Here is a 21,043-nt window from a genome sequence, read left to right on the forward strand (position 1 = left end):
TGGATGTGCACGGAGGGGGGTACCGGTGTTATATAGCGCGGCGCAGCGCCGGTGGGTACAGCTGAGTAGCGTCACTCCAGCTATGCTGCTGTAATGGCGTACTACTCATCACACGTGTACACCAAGCTGCAGCTAGCTACCAGCCGATCGATGTGATGCCAAAATGTACATGCGCTACATGAGTCCACTCGCGCCCCGGCCGTCGATCCATCCCTTTGACCGCTGCCTGCCACCGCCGGCGACGACGTCCGGCGAGCTCATGGCTGCAGACCGGGCTCTCTATTAGCTCGCTCGATCGAGTACGAGCATGGAGCTTATTAAGGCTAGATTAGTTTATGTATATGCCATAGATATATAACTAGCTAGTTACGTTTTCAAGAAAAAAAAACATACAAGATTCATTTCATCGTCCCGAATTGAACCAACTATGCACAAGAACTACCGCGTAATTCTCGTAGGAGCATCTACAATATGATGGGCTCTGTGGTTGAGTAGAAATGATTTGGTTTTTGACAATTCACCATATATCTTATATATACAAGTAATTTTCAGGGCAACTTATTGACTTTGGCCTTGGGCACAGCTGCACGGATGTGATAATGATGGAGAGTTTCTGAAAGTTGTATGTTGTAAGCTTGAAACGACGGTTATGCAACTTTTTGCCAACTATGGATGGAGATTAACAAATAGACTTAAATAATTGTGTTCTTCTTATCCTAGTGTGGTCACTTTCTATTATGCTTGGGTGTGTTTAATTTTATTTGAACTACACTCTTTGTTGAGTGACATATTGTAATAATTGGCTGTAACTCTGTTGAGTAAAGGCCGGGATATATCTATTTCATTATTAAAAAAAACAAGAACTACCGTGAGGTATACTAAGATGGCATGCATATGCACTTTCAATAATGTCAACAGCTTGACACAGGTCGTCCAAAATAAACACTACACTAGCTAGCAGAGTCATGCACAAGAATACAAGATATAAAAGTGTCACATATAGCTGACATTTTCAGTGAAATGAAAAAAAAATTATATACAACTAAATAACCAAATTTGCAACACATATCTACCCCGCCTATGTAAATTCCAAGCTAGATAGATAGATATGAATTCGCACAATGCCAAACACGCAAGAGCAAGACGAAGCAAGTGTATTTGTTGCTTACATTACATGTGAGTCCTCTCGTCCAACGTTACCCTTTCTTTTCTTTTCACAGCAGGGTAAGAGTTGGCTCTAATTAAGCAAGTCACAACTCACAAGAGATAAGCATTGTGCCGGCCTGCGGCAGCATGCTAGCTAGGCGCGCGTCACTCCAGCTACACTTGTAAGCTAGCTGATTACTACTCCTAATTACTAGTACTAGCTAGGTGGTTGTTGTCACTACGTACTAATTAGTCTCCTTCCCGGTCATAGTCTCCCCAAACCCCAGCCTCACGTCCATCTGTGTATAGCTAGCGAGCGTCACTCCAGCTATATATGCTGGTGTTAAATGGCGTATAATCATCGTCGTCTACAGACTACAAGTAGGGATTGTATTCTGATTCCTTTTCCTTTTAAATTCAATTACAAATAATTATAAAAACTTGACAATATAGAGCATATTGATATTTAGCACTCTACTAAAAATTAACTTCAAATTCGATCTACACACTGAAAAACAATAAAAAAAATCTAGGTATGATTTATATCTCAATGTGTGAGTTGAGTTTGGATCTGGAATTTTATGAAGTGCTATATATATGATGTATGAATGTTGTTATTTTTTTAAAAAAATTCATAACTAATTGAGCGTATATAAACGAGGGAACATCCACTCAATTCAATGGTCTAAAACGGTTTTACGTAGGTAGGGTTGTGTAGCCTTCATCGTATATTTGCCTTACCGATATCATTGCCACTTATGGCTTTCTTTGTTTATTTTTAACGTTTTGATTAGGCACCTTACCATAAATATGAACGTTGCAACTCTACGAGAGGACGGCCATCCATACATTTCTATCAAACTACACTTTTGTTCATGCGGCATTAATATGTATATAATATATGGTAAAGTAAGATTTTAATCGGTAGAAAATACAATCATACATATAACGCCTCTGACACATGATCCTAAGAAAAATTTTAAATTGTGTGCTCAACACTTTTAGATTAACCTATAAAAGATTCTACAATGTGTGCCTAATATTTTAGTGTGAAGGGGGCGAGCATGTGTGTGGGTGTGCGGGAGATGGGTGTGTGTACGCGGTGAGGTGGGGGTGGGGGTAGGGAGGGACACTGGTGGAGAAATACTTTTTAGTCACGGTTCGTAACCCCCGATTACCAATCCGGGACTAAAGTTCGCTATCTTTAGTCCCGGTTTAAATATCCGGGACTAAAAATAGATCTTTAGTCTCGGTTAGTAACACCAACCGGGACTAAAGAGAGGGTTACGGCAGTGAGATGATCCCCTTTTTCTTTTTTTTTATTTTCTCCCAAATCAAGTGGGATACATATCCCAAATCAAACCCCCAATCCACAAATCGAAGTAACATCTCAAATCTACATCACAAATCAAAGTTACTTATACACACAAATAAATACATCACAATATCCTAAGAAATTACTCAAATACATCACAGATCCAAACAATGAATCACAAATTTGTAACTTCTTAGTCAAATACATCTCAGTGAATCATCACAAATTAAAAAAAAAAAGAATGCCGCTGCCGCCGCCGGTCGCCACGAACGACAGGCGCGGCCCCACCGGCCGCCGGTCGCCGGGCGTGGCCCCGCCGCCCGCCGCCGCCGCGGCCCCGCCGCCCGAAGCCCCGCCGCCCTCCGCCGGGCACGACCCCGCTGGGCGCCGCCCCGCCGGCCGCCGCCGGCCGCCGTAGCACGCGGCCCTGCCGCCCGCCGGCCCGCCAGATGGGAAGGGGAGGCTGGCCGGGAAGGGGAGGAGGAAGGGGAGAGAAGGGGGAGGATAGGTGGAAGGGGAGGAGTTGGAGAAGAGAGTTAGAGAGGATAGATCTGAGGAGAGGGGGTGAGATTCGATCTGTTAAGTTGTAACTGTGGAGGAGAGGATAAGGGATAGGGATTATATACTACGTGTTTAATTTTAGTCCCGGTTGATATCAACCGGGACTAAAGATCATCCCGGTTGATAGTACCAACCATGACTAAAGTGGTGATCTTTAGTCCCGGTTATTGACACCAACCGGGATTAAAGATCCTCGGCCCCCTGACATACATCTGACAGGGGATGAACCGGGACTAAAGATCAAAAATTTTATAACCGGGACTAAAAACAATCTTTACTCCTGGTTTTTTTTGGATCCAAGACTATTGTGGATTTTGCCGGACCGATCAAAGATGGTTTCTCCACCAGTGGAAGCGAGGGGTGGAGACTCCCAGCTCACCGTACAACATCCAGTCCAGTGCCATATTTATCTTCTCGTACACTCTGCGGAACCTGCCCATCATGACCTCGCTCTCTAGGGTAGAATTGTCCGTCCCAACCTGGAGGAACGAACACAACCATAGAAAAGCTTGAGACAGATGCATACGAGAGGATCGATTGTCCGTCGTCGGAGGGGCATGCAATGGAGGTACGCAGTCAAAGGCTTTCTTTGCCATATACTCACTCCGTCCCAAAAATAATAATAATCAACTTCTAGAGTTTAAATTTTGTTCCATAAAAAACTAACTTCTATCTTTCTACCTACCCTCAGTACATAAAACGAGAAATTTTATTCCTTCAATACCCTTTAACTACCTATCACCACCACTACTTTTTTAATAATGGGGAGCATTTTAGCCATTTTCACCCTTCACTATTTTTGCATTGGGATGTTAGGATTAGATTTTATATGGGATAGAGGGAGTACATCTCTAATCAACGGCTTATTTTGTTTTAGCTAGCTCTAAGCAGGTCAACCCATGAGCTTCACATCTATCTCATCTATCTATCCATCTGCGTCGTCACTCCGGCTATGCTGGTGTAATGGCGTACGTATAGTCGTCGTCGTCGTCGTGGTGTACACGTACGTACCTGCAGCTGTAGCTTTACGGCCGAAATGTCAAAAGACCATTGTTGGGATGGTGGGCCTTCTCTTTCCCATGGGCTGGCGGGCGCTGATGAAGTGGGCTGGTGGCTGAAAGTTAAGGACGATGGCCCTATCCATCATGTCCACGCCAAATAGGCCGAAAGGCTGGAAAGGCCCGCTCCCAGGTTATTCACATTATTTTGCCTATATTGCTGTGTAAATTGCAAAATATATACTCATGTGAATACTAACTAGTAATGTTTTGTAGTATTTATGTTCAATTGCATATGTTTATTTATAATTTTACGTGTTGTATATATGCACTACTGTAAATTAACATATCAGACCGGAATTTTTTCGTTCAAAATGAATATGCATTTCTGTTACAAATAATATTTTATTTTGCATTAATTGCATGTTCAAAATGAATGTGCATTTCTGTTACAAATAATATTTTTATTTTGCATTAATTGCATGCCAACATGATAATTCATGTGTTTATTTTTCTCATTCAATTTCTATATTTTTCCTACGGTCCAATCAAACGATTATTCATGTGTTTTGCAATCATCCGTTTTGCACTTGCATACGTGACAGAATCATGTGTTTTTTTCATATTCCTCCTTTTTTTTTCATTCCTACAATTCAAAAAGAACCTAAAGAAAGATATGTGTAAGCAACAAAGGAATAAGTGAACATCTTATGGTTTACACCTTAAGTACAACTGATTATAGTAGACCCTTATGTAAATTTATATAGAAATAAATATTTTGTAAACATATTTACAAACAAACCCTTACAGTTGTAATTTGCCATGACATAGGTCTAATAAACTGAATTTCCTATAACATGTACATGTAAAAATTGCTATGGCAACATGCACATAGTAAATTTACTAAAATTTTGATGTGGCATTCACATAGTGATAGTAGCTAGTAATATAACATATTAAGGCTGTGTTTGAACCAGTGTTTGGAAATTTTTCTCCTAACACAAAAAATGAGGTGACTTTATTAGCGCATGATTGATTAATTATTAGCTAAAAACATGATAAATAGATTAATGTGATTTCTTTTAAAGCAACTCTCATATATAAAAATTTAATAAAAACATACCGTTAAGTAGTTTAAAAAATATGTGGATAAAAATGAGCGAGTAGAAGTTGAGAAAGAAGAGAAGAACACAGCCTGACATTCAAGAGAGAGAGAGGGAGGGCATGATGGACTCAAGTGGCTACTAAACAAAGAATGAATAGTGTACATAGGAACGGCCCGGACTAAGGCTTGGTTTAGTTCCCAACTTTTTCTTCAAACCTCTAACTTTTTCATCATATCAAAACTTTCCTACACACATAAACTTCCAACTTTTCCATCACATCGTTCCAATTTCAATCAAACTTCTAATTTTGACGTGAACTAAAAACAACCTAATTATATAAGCCCATAAAACTAGGAGCAGGCAAATAGTGTAACATTACACGGATGGCTTTAAGGCTTTCTCGGAGCGTAGGAACTTTAGAGGAAAATTGAAGGATTCAATTCCTCCTGGATATAAATATTATTCACTCATTTGGATTATTGGAGGAAATGTGCATGATATCATATGAGAAAAATGAAGGTTTTTTTTTCTTTCACCCAATGCTTTTATAGGAATTCCATAGCAACCACTGTTTCATTTTCCTTTGAGAACTCCGAGACAAATCAATATATGTGACCTTAAATGAGCATATTTAAGCACTCATCAAGCAATAAAAACTATTTTTAATACTTAAATAGCAAAAATCATGTGTTTTGCTCTATTCCCTTATTCCAGACAACATGCTATAGTATTTATTCTGTGCTTTCCAATACTATGTTTTTATATATAATCTTATTATATTTTTGGGGTTGTTTGGTTTGGAGCCAATTTTTGCCATACCAAAATCTTGGTAGCTCCAAAATATTGGTAAGTTTTAGCACTACTAAATTGGGTAGTGTTAAATTTGAACTATTGTGGGCAAAACCTGGTAGCAAAATAAACATACACTTGCTACAATTGAAGTTACCAAAGTTTTGGTAGGGCAATAAATTGGTATCAAATCAAACAAGCCCTATGTGTTTTTTCTATTCTAATATTTTTATATTCATGCTTGTAAATAAAATTAATTGGATGATATATTACTATTATAGTTTTGGGCTAAAAAGTTGATCAATGAAGGCTGGAGAGGTGAGCCTTAATTAGTTATTGGGCTAACTTACTCCCACCGTCCAAAAAAGACAAACCCTGGGTTTCCATGTCTAACTTTGACTGTCCGTCTTATATGAATTTTTTTTATAATTCGTATTTTTATTATTGTTAGATGATAAAACATGATTAATACTTTGTGTGTGACTTTTCTTTTTTATTTTTTTCATAATTTTTTCAAATAAGATGGTCGGTCAAACGTTAGGCACGGAAACCAGGGTTTGTCTTTTTTTTGGATGGAGGGAGTATGTTGTTGGTAAATTTGCAATGGTTGAATAGTACTCCCTCCAGTTTCATTTTAATTAACGTTTTGGACAATGACACGGTCTACAAGATACATCTTTGATCTTATTTTTCCATTATAATATATATAATAAATAAATATATGTTTACTTTTATTATAGTACTTTAAAAGATAAATCTATATATGTTGTTCTAGTTCCTTTAAACTAAATATTATTAAAGTTATTAATGGTTAAAGTTATAAAAGTTTGATATCAAACTCGTCCAAAATGTCGATTAATATCGAACCGGAGCGAGTACAGTATTAGTAGCAAGTCAGCCACATGGGACATGGCCCACATGCATGCACGTCGTATGAACACACCGTGATTCTTTGCCACTTGCATAATATTCTAGCACTGCTATACTACACGACGACTGACGGCGACGTCAGTTCAGTTTAGTTTGCCGCATCCATCGCGAAGGCTACTCTACCCATCCCATTTTTTTTTAAAAAAAAATACTATAAATCTAAATATCTTACATTAGATTTGTATATTTTAAAGCAAAGAGAATAATATGTAGATATAAGTATGTACCTACTCGCTCGAGCACAAGATCACTGCAACAAGCATTGAAGATCGCTCCTAGCAATGGTCTCAACTTACCATGTAAACTAAGAGCAACTATAATGTTTTTCTTTTATTAGGAATGGTTGCATCTTATATTTTGAGATTGAGAAAACACATATAGAAATTATACAGGATTTAGCATTTGGGATGCCGGCCGGATTCCTGATTTCCCAGTCTCTGGCTTTCTTTTTAAACAAAAACGAAAAAAGCAGTGATCCGATCGATCACGATGAGCGAGCTAGTAAGCTCCAAAACAAAATAGAGTACGTACGTATAATCCTAGAGTCCGGATAATAATAATCCGTTTGGTTCGCGTTAAAAAAGTCTTATCTCCTCGTGATCCCTTTTTTTGGATCGATCCATGTTCGTAGTACGTGACAAGCACGCGCACCAACCGAAGCAGGTACCTGTGTCGCTGCCTGTGGGCCCCACACACCCCAAGACGGCCATTAATAAACAAACACGACGTGGACGAAGAGAAGGGAGGCCGGCAAGAAGCATACTAGCACGCTACGAAACCCCCCTTCTCTTCGTCCCCAAATTGCACTACAAAAAAGGCCGCCCCTTTCTTCTCTCCTCGTCCTTATCACCACCAATCCGATCCTCTTCTCTTCTCTTCTCTTCTTCCCCACATCCAGTTCGATTCTCATCTCTCCCACAACAAATCACGCCATGGATCCCTACAAGGTGCCGCCTTTTCCTGATTTTCTTTTCTTCTAGATCGATCGTCGATTTGGTTTGGTTTGGTTTCTTGATGCGCTCATCCCAATCTGACTGACTCACTGGATTCCTCCTCCTTGCAGCATCGGCCGTCCAGCGGGAGCAATTCCACCTTCTGGACCACCAACTCCGGCGCCCCCGTCTGGAACAACAACTCCGCCCTCACCGTCGGAGAGCGAGGTACTGAGCTGCTCCATCCTCCATCTTCCTCATCTCTTCCTCCACGAATCTATACTTCCTATCGATCCATGTGCTTTATGTCTGCTTAGAGGCGTATTTGGGCTTGCTTCCATCATGATCCAATGTTAACTTTGAGCGATCAGATGCTTAATAATTTGTCTGTGTCTGGTAGCAACAGAAAAGGTCCCTGGATCTGTGTGAATTGGACTGTAGCACGACGTGTGCGATCTTGCCTTACTATTGTTCCTTTAGAGCTATTCAAAGTTTGCATCTTTGGTGTGGGGGGGTTTTCAGCCTTTTGCTTTGAGTAACATGTCCTTGTCACTACCTTGTGATTCATCTGTGCTGCTTACACACAAAGAGGAAGATCTCTAGTTTGGTTGCACTATGTTCTTGTTATTGCTCGGTTACACTCCTTCATCAACGCTAAAAGACGCAGTCTTGATATTTTTCTCTGTCGCTGTCAATCTGTCATACCATTAATAAAGAACGTATAAAAATTGACCTTTTCCCCATTCATAGTAGTGATTATCTCACTTGTCCTCAGTTCTAAAACAGCATTCTTGTTTTTTGGGGGTTTTTTTACCATTATCGGTTCACTTTACAAAGTAATCTGATGACGATCAAATTTACTGGAGTACCAGAGAAGCACAAGTCTATTTCATACATATATCCAACATGACTCAAGTTTCGAAAGTGACTGGAAGTCATGTTCCAAATGTCATGGTCACTAAAAGTACCAAACTCTGACAAAGATGTATTTGCATCTAGAACTAAGTGCTTCTATCATCGATCTGTGAAGTTTTCTTTCTAGTGTTTTCCCTTTATTTATACTCAGCAACTCCTGTATTTTTGCAATCTGTAATCATGGCTGTTTTGTGGTTTGACATGATGAATTCTTCAATCGACAGGCCCTATCCTCCTTGAGGACTATCATCTGATTGAAAAGCTTGCACAGTTTGACAGGGAGCGTATCCCTGAACGTGTCGTTCATGCAAGGGGAGCCAGTGCCAAGGGATTTTTTGAGGTTACTCATGATATTTCTCACCTCACATGTGCTGATTTTCTCCGTGCTCCTGGTGTTCAGACCCCAGTTATTGTTCGGTTCTCCACAGTCGTGCATGAGCGTGGAAGCCCTGAGACATTGAGGGATCCACGTGGTTTTGCTGTCAAGTTTTACACTAGAGAGGTACTTGCTCTTTCGCTTCTTTCTTTCATAGGATTGTAGGAGGGAGACATTCAGTATAATGTATTCTTCAAGCATAAGGCTGTAGAATCAAATGTCTAGTTGTTCTCAGTTGGTTAAGTAGAACATGAAAGATTGGTTGTCCTTTACCTCCACACTCCATAGGTCCAGTGCATTGCTTAATCTTATATCTACTAAAGCAAATGAGGGTAATTTGGTCTTATATATCTCAAAAGTCTCACACATTGGACATATATCTAACCAGTGTCACCTACAACTTTGTCTTACTGTTTATTTACTGATTTGCATTCAGTGCTGCCATATTTTGATATTTTCTGAGTCAATGCTTTTCAGGGTAATTTTGATCTTGTTGGGAACAATATGCCTGTCTTTTTTATCCGAGATGGGATGAAATTCCCTGACATGGTCCATGCTTTCAAGCCAAGTCCAAAGACCAATATGCAGGAGAACTGGAGAATAGTTGATTTCTTTTCACACCACCCAGAGAGCCTGCACATGTTCTCCTTCCTCTTTGACGATGTAGGCATCCCACTCAACTACAGGCACATGGAGGGTTTTGGTGTCAACACCTACACCCTAATCAATAAGGATGGAAAGCCTCACCTTGTCAAATTCCACTGGAAGCCTACCTGTGGTGTCAAATGCCTGTTGGATGATGAAGCTGTGACTGTTGGCGGCACCTGCCACAGCCATGCCACGAAGGACTTGACTGATTCTATTGCAGCAGGGAATTACCCAGAGTGGAAGCTTTACATCCAGACTATTGATCCTGATCATGAGGACAGATTTGACTTCGATCCTCTTGATGTCACCAAGACATGGCCAGAGGATATCATCCCCCTGCAGCCAGTTGGACGGATGGTCCTGAACAAAAACATTGATAACTTCTTTGCAGAAAATGAACAGCTTGCTTTCTGCCCAGCGATAATTGTCCCTGGAATCCATTACTCTGATGATAAGCTGCTCCAGACAAGAATTTTCTCCTATGCTGATACCCAAAGGCACCGTCTTGGCCCAAACTATTTGATGCTTCCTGTGAATGCACCAAAATGTGCATACCACAACAACCACCACGATGGCTCCATGAATTTCATGCACAGGGATGAAGAGGTACTGTGTGTATATACTTTCAGAGATACATCTCCTGCATTCAGTTGTTGTGATGCATCTTTCTGTTTTTGTCCATTACATATTGTTTCTTCCAGTCAACACAAACAGAATGGGACTATCATTCAGTTTATTGCATTTACATCTATTTGCCTTGTTTTTAGGTTAACTACTTCCCTTCAATTCAGTTTATTGCATTTACATCTATTTGCCTTGTTTTTTAGGTTAACTACTTCCCTTCAAGGTTTGATGCTGCACGTCATGCTGAGAAGGTCCCTATTCCTCCTCGTGTTCTAACAGGCTGTCGGGAAAAGGTGTGTAACTTGGTCCACTTGAACTCCTTGCGCTGTTACCTTGTGAGCATGGTTTTGTCCCGCTACATTAGGAGACTATTTGCTGATTTGGAATGCGATGAAATATGTATTATAGATGTGGTACCCTGGAAAGTACAATGACCACATGCATTTGACACAATGTTTTCTGCCTCTCTTTTTTGTTGGAAATGCAGTGTGTCATTGACAAGGAGAACAATTTCCAACAGGCTGGTGAGAGATACCGGTCATTTGACCCTGCCAGGTTTGTTCTTGTTCAATTTAATTCGTGTGAACACATCGAAGAGTTTGAGCAACAACGCTAATTAAACTTTTCTTTTTGTATGTAACACAGGCAAGATCGTTTTCTCCAGCGGTGGGTTGATGCTCTCTCAGATCCTCGTATTACACATGAACTCCGTGGCATCTGGATCTCCTACTGGTCGCAGGTAACATAATTTCTTCGTGGGTGCAAAGTGCTTATCAGTTGTCAGTGAGAGATCATGTACAATTGTACCTTGTATTGACACACTGAAACCATATATTTGTGTGTTGTTGCAGTGTGATGCGTCCCTTGGGCAGAAGCTGGCTTCACGTCTCAACCTGAAACCAAACATGTAGATCGGCCAGGAGGAATCCAGTGGTGGTGCTATGTTGGACAGTCAAACATGAACTGTAATGTGTCGACCAGCCGTAGTCGTGAATAAAATGTGATACGGTGATATGTATACTGGTGACGCAAGTTGTGAAACTGTATCTGGAATCCTGAAAATATGCCTTGCTGTGTCTTGGGAAAGAGATAATAAAGACTGATACAGTGGGTGCTATATGTTTGAACTTGTTTATACATCTGCCATCTCTTGTTTGCCTTTGTGTTAAGATGGCTTTAGAGACTGGAACGAACAACCAGCTGTTTGCCTTTGTGCCTTTGTGTTAAGATATTTCTCGGTCAACCCATCCCTGGATAAAGCAGGATTCAACTATGTTCTAGGCCTTTTTTTTTATGGTTCTGAGATTCAGAGCTGCGAGTTATTTCTTTTTCTTCCAACACTAGCATGTTATAATCCATTGTAGTTAAGCTAAGCCCATACTTCGTATAAAAGGACAAAATATTTCAATGATTTATTTATTAGCCTCAGCACTCACTTGTCATTTCATATATTATCCCATAATCAATTGAACAAAAGTAACAGCTGCTATGCTGCAAGGTGTAAGCCACTTGACACAATTGATGTAACCGGATTATTGAGCGTAAGAATGATAAGATCATCAAGTCTGAACTATGTCTACTTTGCCTAGCTTTCTACTAGCGAATAACCTACACTACAAAACTCATTCGCACAGAGAAAAACAGAAAACTGGGTGAAGAGTTGCATGTTATTGCTCACTCATGTAGCAGCGTTGAATGTGTGAGTTGTCAAGATCTACATACTTGGACCAGTAGGGCTTGTACTTGGAAATGGCAAGGTCTAGCCAGGGCTTGTAATTCCCATTGTAATGAACTACTGCTGCATTCTCAATCTCAACAAGGTCAACAGATGGATCATAGCCAAGGCCCAACACATGCCAAGTGCGATTCAATGGGTATGTCAGGTTGTAGAAAGTAATCAGTCCTGGAGGCAATGTATCCAGCTTCCACAGCTTACGATCCTCATTCTGCAAAAACACATTCTCTTATCAAATGAAACAAACAAAAGATAAATACCAATTGTTGCAGTTGCATGACCTTCAGTTCATAGACAGAATGCATGGTGGGATAAATGTATTCGAACAATATAATCAAGCACAGCTTTCTTGTTCCACTACTTACCAGATCTTGCCAATAATGGTATATTCCAGTGATATTTTGCTTCTTCCACTCTTTCAGGTCAAACATGTTCATCCCAAAAGCCCACCCACAAGCATGTGGATCAAAGTTCTCTGAGATCTTTGGGTGTGAGAAATTGAGGTATGTGTTGAAGCGATGGAAACTTTCTTTGCAGGTTTCAACTGCACCATTTACTATCCCTTTAAGATCAACATCCCATAGCGGTGTCAAGTCCTTCTGCACAACAACATCGTCATCGAGAAACAGTATCTTGTCAAGCTTGGGGTGTATTTCTGGCATGTAGAACCTTAGATGGTTAAGCATAGACAGATATTTGGGGTTCCTGTACTTCAGATTTTCATTTCCATCAGAGAGTGACGATGGATCATGTGCTTTGAAATAGTACTCTTTGAGCCGAGCTGACTCAAGTTGTCGTAGAACTGAACAGTATGACGAATTGAGCCACTTGAAGTTGTCAATGTTTTCCACATGGACAGTAGCAGGTAGAGGAGGATTGCTTATGAACCACATTGTCATAGCTGCAAAATTAAGTCTATCAGTGACAATGTGGAATACATGCTTCTCTGGTTCCTTGGCATGTGTCACCGTTGATCTAACAACTACTGAGGCTGCAAGGACGTTATCTGAAAATATAGCGTAGTGGTATAGAGACCGATCCTCACGCTTTGCCTTATCTTCTTCCTCCTTCAAAGCAGCATCACGAAAATATTCCTTGACCACACCATCACGAAAATGATAATCGGTTGTCAGCTGCATATGCAGACAGTGCAAAGGCATGGGGACTGTCTTTGCAGCATGCTGCACCAGGAATGAGTTCTGCTTCTTAACACTATCGATATTTAGTTCTGTAGACTGTAGCATAACACGCAATCGTCTGGATACTTCACCAGAGTTGTACAGAACATCTCTAGCTGAAGACAGGGCATGCCCCATTGCTTTTGCTCGCTCTAAAGCACTGCATAAGAAATGTGGGTGATAAATAATTGAACCTTCAGAGTCACAGCAATAAATAACTGAACCTTTAGAGTCACAGCAAACAAGCAACTGAACTGGTAAGTCTTCAAAGGCGTAGAATAAAGTACCTCAAATCAAGTTTGTAATCCATGTGTGCATCCCCAATACCTTCTTGGCTTTGTTTTATGCATGTCATGAGCAACACGTACAGGTCAGGTTGCTTCTGGGAATGTGCAATTGTGGCATACACCTTGGCCATTATAATCTGATCTTTCATGAGTCTGAGGGTTGAATCTGTGTTAGTATGGTGAAACCCCGGCCTCCATATGTTGTAGCTGGCTCTTACTTTATTACTGAAGTTCCTTGATCTGTCTGTGGCCACATTTCTCATGTTGAGTTCAGCCTCCCTGTCCACCTGAAGCAACTCCTGGGTCCTATCCTCCTTTCTTTTGCGTCGGAATACCTACAGGAACCATAATGGTATATTGGATACAGTAAGATGGCGAAGAGTTAATCAAACAGGAATTATAAAAAAGAACATAACATACAGGTAAAAATATCCATCATCATTTATAATTATGATATAAGAAAAATAAGAAATCAACCACTCTCTTTAATTTAATCGGATCGTTTCTTCTGGTTTCCAAAGTTCCTGTGGTTGAAATATTTGAGATTTCTGACCCAGTGTCTGGTAGCTGCTCCTTCGCAATTTCTTGCTATTACCGCAGCAGAAAAAAGAGCTGTGACAAGCCAAAACAGCGCAACTGACTTGTCCAGATAAAAACACAATTTTGTGAACAACATACAGTTTGAGCTAGTGGTTGGGTATCTTTCGGTTGCAAAGGATTCTTCCAGATAGAGGACGAGAGGAATTCTGTCATGGTAACTTTGAAGAGCTTGATCCGACCATCCTGGTCCGTGTAAGCAATCGTCTTATCGGCATCATCCATGCCCTACCAGAATGCACATTCATTCAGTAATTTGGCTAGAAACAAAATGGACATTACAAGGTATCAGAAAACCTGTACATTGCGGCATCCATGACAGCTCCCAGGACCCTTGCGCTCGCTGAAGATTCAAGAATCCAGGATGGTAAAGAATCTTTATAAATAAAGAATACAAAGTACACTGGAAGGGAGAAGATTATTATTGTTGTTATACGTGTGGTGATCGGAGAAGAGACATAGGGACAGTGCCGATCCGACAGAGGGGACATGAATCAGGAGCTGCGGCAACGAATTGCGAGTTACTCCATTAGATAGATGATGAGAAAGAAGGAATCCTACTCTTGTGTAGCGTAGTGCAGTAGCCAGCAGTCAGTATGTTTGCTGCTGAAACTGATTAGATTACAGTTGGTGAGTGATGTGGTGAGCACCTGGAAGGAGAGGAAAAGGAGGAGGAGAAGGACGACGGCGAGGAATCCGGGGCGGCGGCGGAGCGGGAACATGCATGCTTCTGGGCGCCGACGCCGACGAGGAGATGGAGATGGCCATGGCCATGGGAATGGGGATTGGGATTGGGATGAAATTTTGCTTTCCGTTTTGGGCCGAAACGTAATTACATGGGCTGGCTTGCCTTGCCACTGTGGCTTTTGGGGCCATCTATTCTTTTTTGCCTGATTGCGTAATAAAATGCAGTATATAAACTCATTTTCCTCTCATATGTATTATGTGTATATATATTTGGATAAAGATCATATTTACCCTTCAACTTTTCTTAAAGAATAATTTTTCATCCTAACTTTTGAAACTGGACAAATAACACCCTAATGCATGTTTCATGGTGGTTTTGATCAATATGATAGTGTTTTTCTTTTGCTAAAATGAACTTCAACTAAGTAAATTTTATAATTATGAACTGACATCTACATTATAAGAATACCAAGGAAGAGTATATGAACAAGGAAAAACACGTCCATTTCAAACAAAACTACTTAAAAGAACTATGTTACTAGGTGTTATTTGTCTAATTTTAAAAGTTACAGTGAAAGCACAACCGGTTTTGTAGTTTAGAATGAAAAACAGACTTCAAGCGAAGTTCAAGGACAAACCTATGTATTTTACAGCCTTACTTTAAGTAATATTTTGTACGAGAAACATGACATGGACAACCCCACGTCTCTCTCTCTCTCTCTACCTGAATTGAATTAACCAAAAGGAACTGTACAGAAGAAGTACAAGAATGTTTCTCTCTCTCTCCCCTTTTCTTTGCCAACCTTTACACACATTAGTTAACACTTTTATTTGATCCTAACTAGATTTAAAGGATTCAAAAGGAAGGGCAGATGAGATAACATTGTAGACATAACTTAGGCAAACATCTCAAAAAAACAAAGAAAGGAAAACTTTAGCCAATCAGGTTAGGGACATCGACACATAGTAGAAAGATTGGATTTGGAGCACACTTGCTTTCTACCTTGATGACATACACAGGTAGGTTTAGCTCCAACCAAGATAGGAGTACAACCTTTTTGACCAAATCGTATCGCAAAGTGGAGCATGCATCCTATATATCCATGCATGCCGAGATGGAGGCCTAAACCCTACGGCATAAAATCCCCCCATTTGATCCGATTAGTGCCTTGAATATCATTTCTGAAATTAATTCCGCATTCCCACCACAACTTCGTGCTTCATAAGCTAAAGCTTTGTCAGTAGTGGAGTTCCCACTAGAAGCAAAAATGAAAAAGAGAGTGCGCATGCACATTATTTTGGAGCCCTCTAGGTTAGTATAGTTAGCTTCCGCTGTTAATCTGCAACAGCGGAAGGCAAAAATCCACCATCACTTTCTGTCTAATGATTTTGAGCAGTTAGCAATCTTGACCACACCAAAAATATCAATGTTCTTATATACTGTGTCAATTAAGGTTCTTCCAATAAATATGTACCCAAAAAAAAAACATTTTTCCCTTCCTTGACAAGGATTGGCAAACTCTTCCTGAAAAAAAAAATCCAAAAGCTTGTTTCCCCTTCCTGAGAAGGATTGGCAAAGTCTTCCTGATAATGAATAAATGATTCAATTGTGTACCTTCTTCATAGCTGAACACTGAATTTCATTGTTTTTGAAGGAACGACATTGAATTTCATCACTTGTATAAAACTATAACCAAATGAAAGGAAAGCATATAAACTGACAATGACTTCTTGCTGTTCTCAGTGCAACCTGATGCAACCCGTGATGCTTCAATACAAAAATAATTGAATTTATGCATATGACTATATGACAGCTATAAAGATTTAGTATATTTTTGTACTGTTACATTGATCATCATGATCGGTGCAAACTTCGTCATGACATCAAGAATTGAGATCTACTATAGTTAAACTTTACACCACCACCAACAGAATCAGCCCAATCTTATGTATCTCTACGATCATCTGCCCTTGGAGCTCGTCCTCGCGCTATCGCTCCTCGGAGAATTCCCCTGTCCACGCACCAGTGAGGAGCTGTTCCTGGGCTCCCTCGACTTGCTCTTAATCAACTTGATCTTCTCGAGAGCCTCAACGACTTCCTTCATGGATGGTCGGCTCTTGGGATCACCAGACAGACACTTGAGAGTGAGCTGAGCAGCTTGGAGGGCTCCCCTGGAATGATACTGCCCCTCAAGACGACTGTCCATCAGCTGGCTCAGCTTCCTCCGGTCAGCCAGTAACGGTTTTGCCCAGTCTACCAAGTTCAGCTTCCCACTGGGGCGGCTTGGGTCCAGCGCCCTCAGGCCAGAGAGCATCTCAAGCAGCACGACGCCGAAGCCATACACATCACTCTTCACATACAGGTGGCCTAGCTCATGAAAGATGAAATCAACCAGTATTTGCTATTTAGTGCAATGAACAGATACTTTCTTTCTTGTTTAAATAGTCCAAGCACAAGGATGTGACTGATGAAACATACCGGTAGCAACATACTCTGGAGCCGCATAGCCATAAGTACCCATCACTCGTGTTGTCACATGGGACAATCCACCGTCTGGACCATGCTTGGCCAACCCAAAGTCTGAGAGCTTTGCATTGAAGTTCTGAACACAATCAACATGATTGCAAACCGATTAGAGACTATTGTGTTTTGCGCAACAGGGAGCTGCTTATCAATTATAATTAGTTAGTTATCTAAAGAGTATATACCGAATCTAGTAAGATGTTGGAAGCCTTGAAGTCCCTGTAGATGATCTGTCTCTCTGATGAATGAAGGAAGGCAAGGCCACGAGCTGCACCAATGAGAATCTTCAGTCTGAGGCTCCAAGGCAGTGGCTCGTAAACTGCTCCTCCTGATGATGAAGAATTAGCATCAGAACTAGGAAAATAGGATGTTTGATCATAAATTCCCTTGACACCCTAGCAAAAAAATTAGAGTAATAATTTTCATATTATATTGAAACATTAACATAACAAGGAAAGAATAATGGAAGGTAGCAGCAACAAGGAACTGTCTAGGTCCAGACAATTTCGTTGATGCTGATGTCCTCAAAAAGTCCGTTTCATTAGTTGTATAGCACTATGGAATATGGTGCTTAATATATAATACATGATGAAAACGATGTTGCAATTGCACCAACATCTGCAAAGTGATGCATTGTATAGAGAGTAGGCATAAAGAGAGGTAAACAAATTGACATAAAAAGAAATGTTTCAGATATTATCATTAAAAAAAGGGAATCCAAGAAAAGACTCACTGCGGAACAGATGATTCTCCAAACTCCCCTTTGCCATGAACTCGTACACAAGAAGTAGTTCGTCATTATCCTTGCAATAGCCCAAGAGTTTGACAAGGTTGGGGTGTGAAATCCTCCCAAGGAAATTCACTTCAGACTGCATCGGAAACACATAGTTCCTTTTGAGAGAAGCACGTAACAGAAAAGCATGGAAAGTAGTACCACTTTTACCATCAGCAACTCATGGGAGAACGGTACTGGATTATGCTCTAAAAGTAAGTAAATAGAGTATGAAATGATGTAGGCAAGAAAAACAAACTAGAGCCACCAGAGATTTTTATTGCTGGTTATTAATAGAATCAACCGACATAACAGTTAACAAGGCACAGAGAAGACATCACATAAGTAGTGCAATATTATCAGATCATGACAAGAGTGGCAAGTAATGCAAAGGGCCAGCAAGCTCCACCCTGTCATGAGCATGAAAATGGTGATTGCAGCTTGAGCAATTCCAAACTATATGACAGTATTTTTCAAAACTAAATCTACCAATGGTTTGAGAATATTGAACACTGGCTGCCTTAGCCCCCTGATTTCAAGAAAAAATAGAATCTTCCTGAGAATCAATTAAGCAATTTATAATGAAATTAACAAAAGAAATATGTTTAGATAAGCAATTGGTGGGACATGATAATCACCTCCCATTGCTCCGTTCCCTGTACACTCTCAGGGTTGAGCTTCTTGACAGCAACCACCACACCGGTGCTACTCTTGGATGGATTCATGGTCCTCTCATCAACCCATCCCTTGTAAACCTTCCCAAATCCACCCTCCCCAAGAACTGTATCAGTCCTGAAATTCTTGGTAGCATTCTTGAGTTCAGCAAAGGTGAAGATCCTGAGATTTCGGGACTCAAGAATCTGGCCGTCTGGATAAGCATCGTCAGTGCTTACACCGCTAATGGTGGATGGAATGAAAGTACTGTTACTAAGTGTTGACAGCTTCCCGGTGGTGGTGGAGCTAGTAGTCCTCTTGGATGCAGACATTCCTACATGGTATGAAGATATTAAATGTGAGGTTTGAGTTAAGCGGATACAAATCAGCAGTCTCATATACATTATTGTTAGAACAAAGATTTCTGGGATATATATTCCTTAAGCGAGGTTAATGGTTAAAATTTGGAAGTATAATTCAGTGAATGTGTAGAAATGTGGTGTTGATGTTTGTGATGGTCGAATGTGACGGCACCGATGGAGCATAGCAAAAAAAAAAAAAAGGATACAGGGGAATTTGTTTATAGAACTGAAAAATAATTAATTTGAGGGGGAACGGTACTACCGTTTAGTGGAGTATGTTTTATGGAGTGAATTTGTGAGAGAAAAAAATAAAAAAAAAGGTTGTGCAGTTGGCAGCAATCAATCTAGGAGGTGAATGAATGGATTTTTCAGTTAAAATAGATAAATCAATGAATAGAGCGAATTACAGAGTGAGTGTATAGAAGTAAATTAATTAGCAATAGAAGAAGTAATCCGGGTGGGTATAGTGCTGTTGGAAAAGATGATTGTTTGCAGGAACAAACAAGAGAGATGGTGAAAGTCCATATGAAAGGCATAATAAAAACAGAAAGATTGAATCTTTTATATATAAATACAGAAAAGAAAAGAGCAAGATGGGATGGGATACGGACCTGGGGCAGCATCGTCATCGTCGTTCTCGTTATTGGCCCTTTTGGTGAAGAAGAAGGAATCTATGGCGCTGGCGCAGTTGCCCATGGCCTTGCTTTCCCCGGTTGAGAGGAAGGAGAAGATCGAGTCAAGCGGGGGAGACTATCCTCCTATCCTATCGACTTCGATTAGAGAACGCGCGCGCGCAACAAGGAAGACGATCGAGAGCCCTCCTCTCTCTCTCTCTCTCTCTCTCAGCTCAAATCTCTCAAGAGCGAAGAAGAGGAAACCAACCCAACCGTGCGTCTCTCTCGGAGGGGGATGGTCACTCCTCCACTACTAGACACGACGAAGAAGAAGAAGAAGAGGAGGAGCAGCGGTTCGTTCGTTTGCGGGGCCCACCTGTCAGTGAGTGACCTCCTCCTCTTCGAGTCAACGGGGTCAACGCTAACCACATCTCTTTTGCTTTTATTTAATTGCTGGCCCATCTCAACTGTACCAAGTGTGTGTGTACATATGGCCACACAGAGAGACACGACCCGACCAGCACGCACCTGTCACCCAACCAATCGATCGACTCACATCTATTCTAAAATCTACTTAAAATTAAGTCTGAATTTACCCCCCTCAAGTAAATTCAACCCAACGAATTATCCTCTAAATTTAAAACCAGATATTTTTAATCCGGACAAACTGTACCCTCTAAATCAATCCGATGTGGTTTTCGTCTGATGTGTAGTAAACATACTGATATAGCGGTCCAATTAGACAAAATATATTAAACAAAATAGTGGGATCCACCTATTAGGTTCTTGTTACCAAGAAGAAAGCGGCGCTCCGGGAGAAGGTCATGACAGCTGTAGAGGCTGTAGAGGAAGCCCATAGCAATGGATACTTGGTATATTACATATGTATATAACTGATTAGGTCTAATACTTCATTTTCAGCCTTTTTTTCCTCAACAAATCCACTACTCTTATACTCATGGCTCATGACACTTTTAATACAGTAACCAACTACCGCAGATACTACCAAAGAAGGCACATGATGCCTATAATTATTGAGTGAATGCCCAACCTATATATCATGCATCCGCGATTGACAAGGGTAATAGGGCTAGTTGGCATGGAGGAAATCGAGCCATGCGTTGGTGTGGGAGGAAGCTGTGGAACTTTGGCAAGGGTAATTCGCTCGTTGCCATCCTTTTAACGCTCACGAAGTGGGGAGGGGGCGCCATGGCGGTTGCCAACCAGGACTTCCAAGGCCCAGTCTCGTCGCCGCCTCCATCTCCACCTCCTCGAGTTGCCCCCTCCGACACC

The 21,043-nt window shown here is 40.8% G+C and overlaps 3 protein-coding genes across 5 annotated transcripts; 1 reads left to right on the plus strand and 2 right to left on the minus strand.

Annotated features, from left to right (window-relative positions):
* The first annotated feature begins 7,585 nt into the window (after window positions 1–7,585).
* On the plus strand, window positions 7,586–11,613 carry LOC4342124 (catalase isozyme B-like). The gene is made up of 8 exons (NM_001402963.1): window positions 7,586–7,792; window positions 7,909–8,005; window positions 8,917–9,194; window positions 9,546–10,322; window positions 10,544–10,633; window positions 10,828–10,895; window positions 10,986–11,079; window positions 11,192–11,613. The coding sequence occupies exons 1-8, from the start codon at window positions 7,778–7,780 to the stop codon at window positions 11,249–11,251; spliced, it is 1,479 nt and encodes a 492-aa protein (NP_001389892.1). The 5' UTR covers window positions 7,586–7,777; the 3' UTR covers window positions 11,252–11,613.
* LOC4342125 (probable galacturonosyltransferase 3) lies at window positions 11,244–14,965 on the minus strand. Of its 3 annotated transcripts, none has more exons than XM_015787588.3 (8): window positions 14,788–14,965; window positions 14,574–14,638; window positions 14,435–14,480; window positions 14,219–14,365; window positions 14,018–14,128; window positions 13,541–13,875; window positions 12,441–13,413; window positions 11,244–12,286 (listed from the first exon to the last, which is right to left on the minus strand). In XM_015787588.3, the coding sequence occupies exons 1-8, from the start codon at window positions 14,857–14,859 to the stop codon at window positions 12,008–12,010; spliced, it is 2,028 nt and encodes a 675-aa protein (XP_015643074.1). In that variant the 5' UTR covers window positions 14,860–14,965; the 3' UTR covers window positions 11,244–12,007. The 3 variants fall into 3 exon arrangements, with proteins under 3 accessions (XP_015643074.1, XP_015643075.1, XP_015643076.1); XM_015787589.3 differs by having other exon boundaries at window positions 14,441–14,480; window positions 14,788–14,964; XM_015787590.3 differs by lacking the exon at window positions 14,018–14,128 and having other exon boundaries at window positions 14,788–14,964.
* A 1,610-nt stretch (window positions 14,966–16,575) lies between these two features.
* On the minus strand, window positions 16,576–20,059 carry LOC4342126 (probable serine/threonine-protein kinase PIX13). The gene is made up of 6 exons (XM_015787593.3): window positions 19,748–20,059; window positions 18,759–19,108; window positions 18,082–18,217; window positions 17,534–17,676; window positions 17,304–17,427; window positions 16,576–17,192 (listed from the first exon to the last, which is right to left on the minus strand). Exons 1-6 carry the CDS (start codon window positions 19,830–19,832, stop codon window positions 16,786–16,788), a joined length of 1,245 nt encoding a protein of 414 aa, XP_015643079.1. The 5' UTR covers window positions 19,833–20,059; the 3' UTR covers window positions 16,576–16,785.
* Window positions 20,060–21,043: the final 984 nt, after the last annotated feature.

This window comes from Oryza sativa, chromosome 6 (assembly GCF_034140825.1).
Source record: "Oryza sativa Japonica Group chromosome 6, ASM3414082v1".
Lineage (NCBI taxonomy): Eukaryota > Viridiplantae > Streptophyta > Magnoliopsida > Poales > Poaceae > Oryza > Oryza sativa.

Coding starts and splice junctions, on each gene's coding strand:
- LOC4342124 (NM_001402963.1), top strand. Junction 10,323..10,543: donor TCATGCACAGGGATGAAGAG/GTACTGTGTGTA, acceptor CTTGTTTTTTAG/GTTAACTACTTCCCTTCAAG. Junction 10,896..10,985: donor CGGTCATTTGACCCTGCCAG/GTTTGTTCTTGT, acceptor TATGTAACACAG/GCAAGATCGTTTTCTCCAGC.
- LOC4342125 (XM_015787588.3), bottom strand. CDS start 14,859: ATGTTCCCGCTCCGCCGCCGCCCCGGATTCCTCGCCGTCGTCCTTCTC. Junction 14,129..14,218: donor CCCAACCACTAGCTCAAACT/GTATGTTGTTCA, acceptor CTGCGGTAATAG/CAAGAAATTGCGAAGGAGCA. Junction 12,287..12,440: donor ACCATTATTGGCAAGATCTG/GTAAGTAGTGGA, acceptor GTGTTTTTGCAG/AATGAGGATCGTAAGCTGTG.
- LOC4342126 (XM_015787593.3), bottom strand. CDS start 19,832: ATGGGCAACTGCGCCAGCGCCATAGATTCCTTCTTCTTCACCAAAAGG. Junction 19,109..19,747: donor CGATGACGATGCTGCCCCAG/GTCCGTATCCCA, acceptor CATACCATGTAG/GAATGTCTGCATCCAAGAGG. Junction 18,218..18,758: donor AGGGAACGGAGCAATGGGAG/GTGATTATCATG, acceptor TTTCCGATGCAG/TCTGAAGTGAATTTCCTTGG.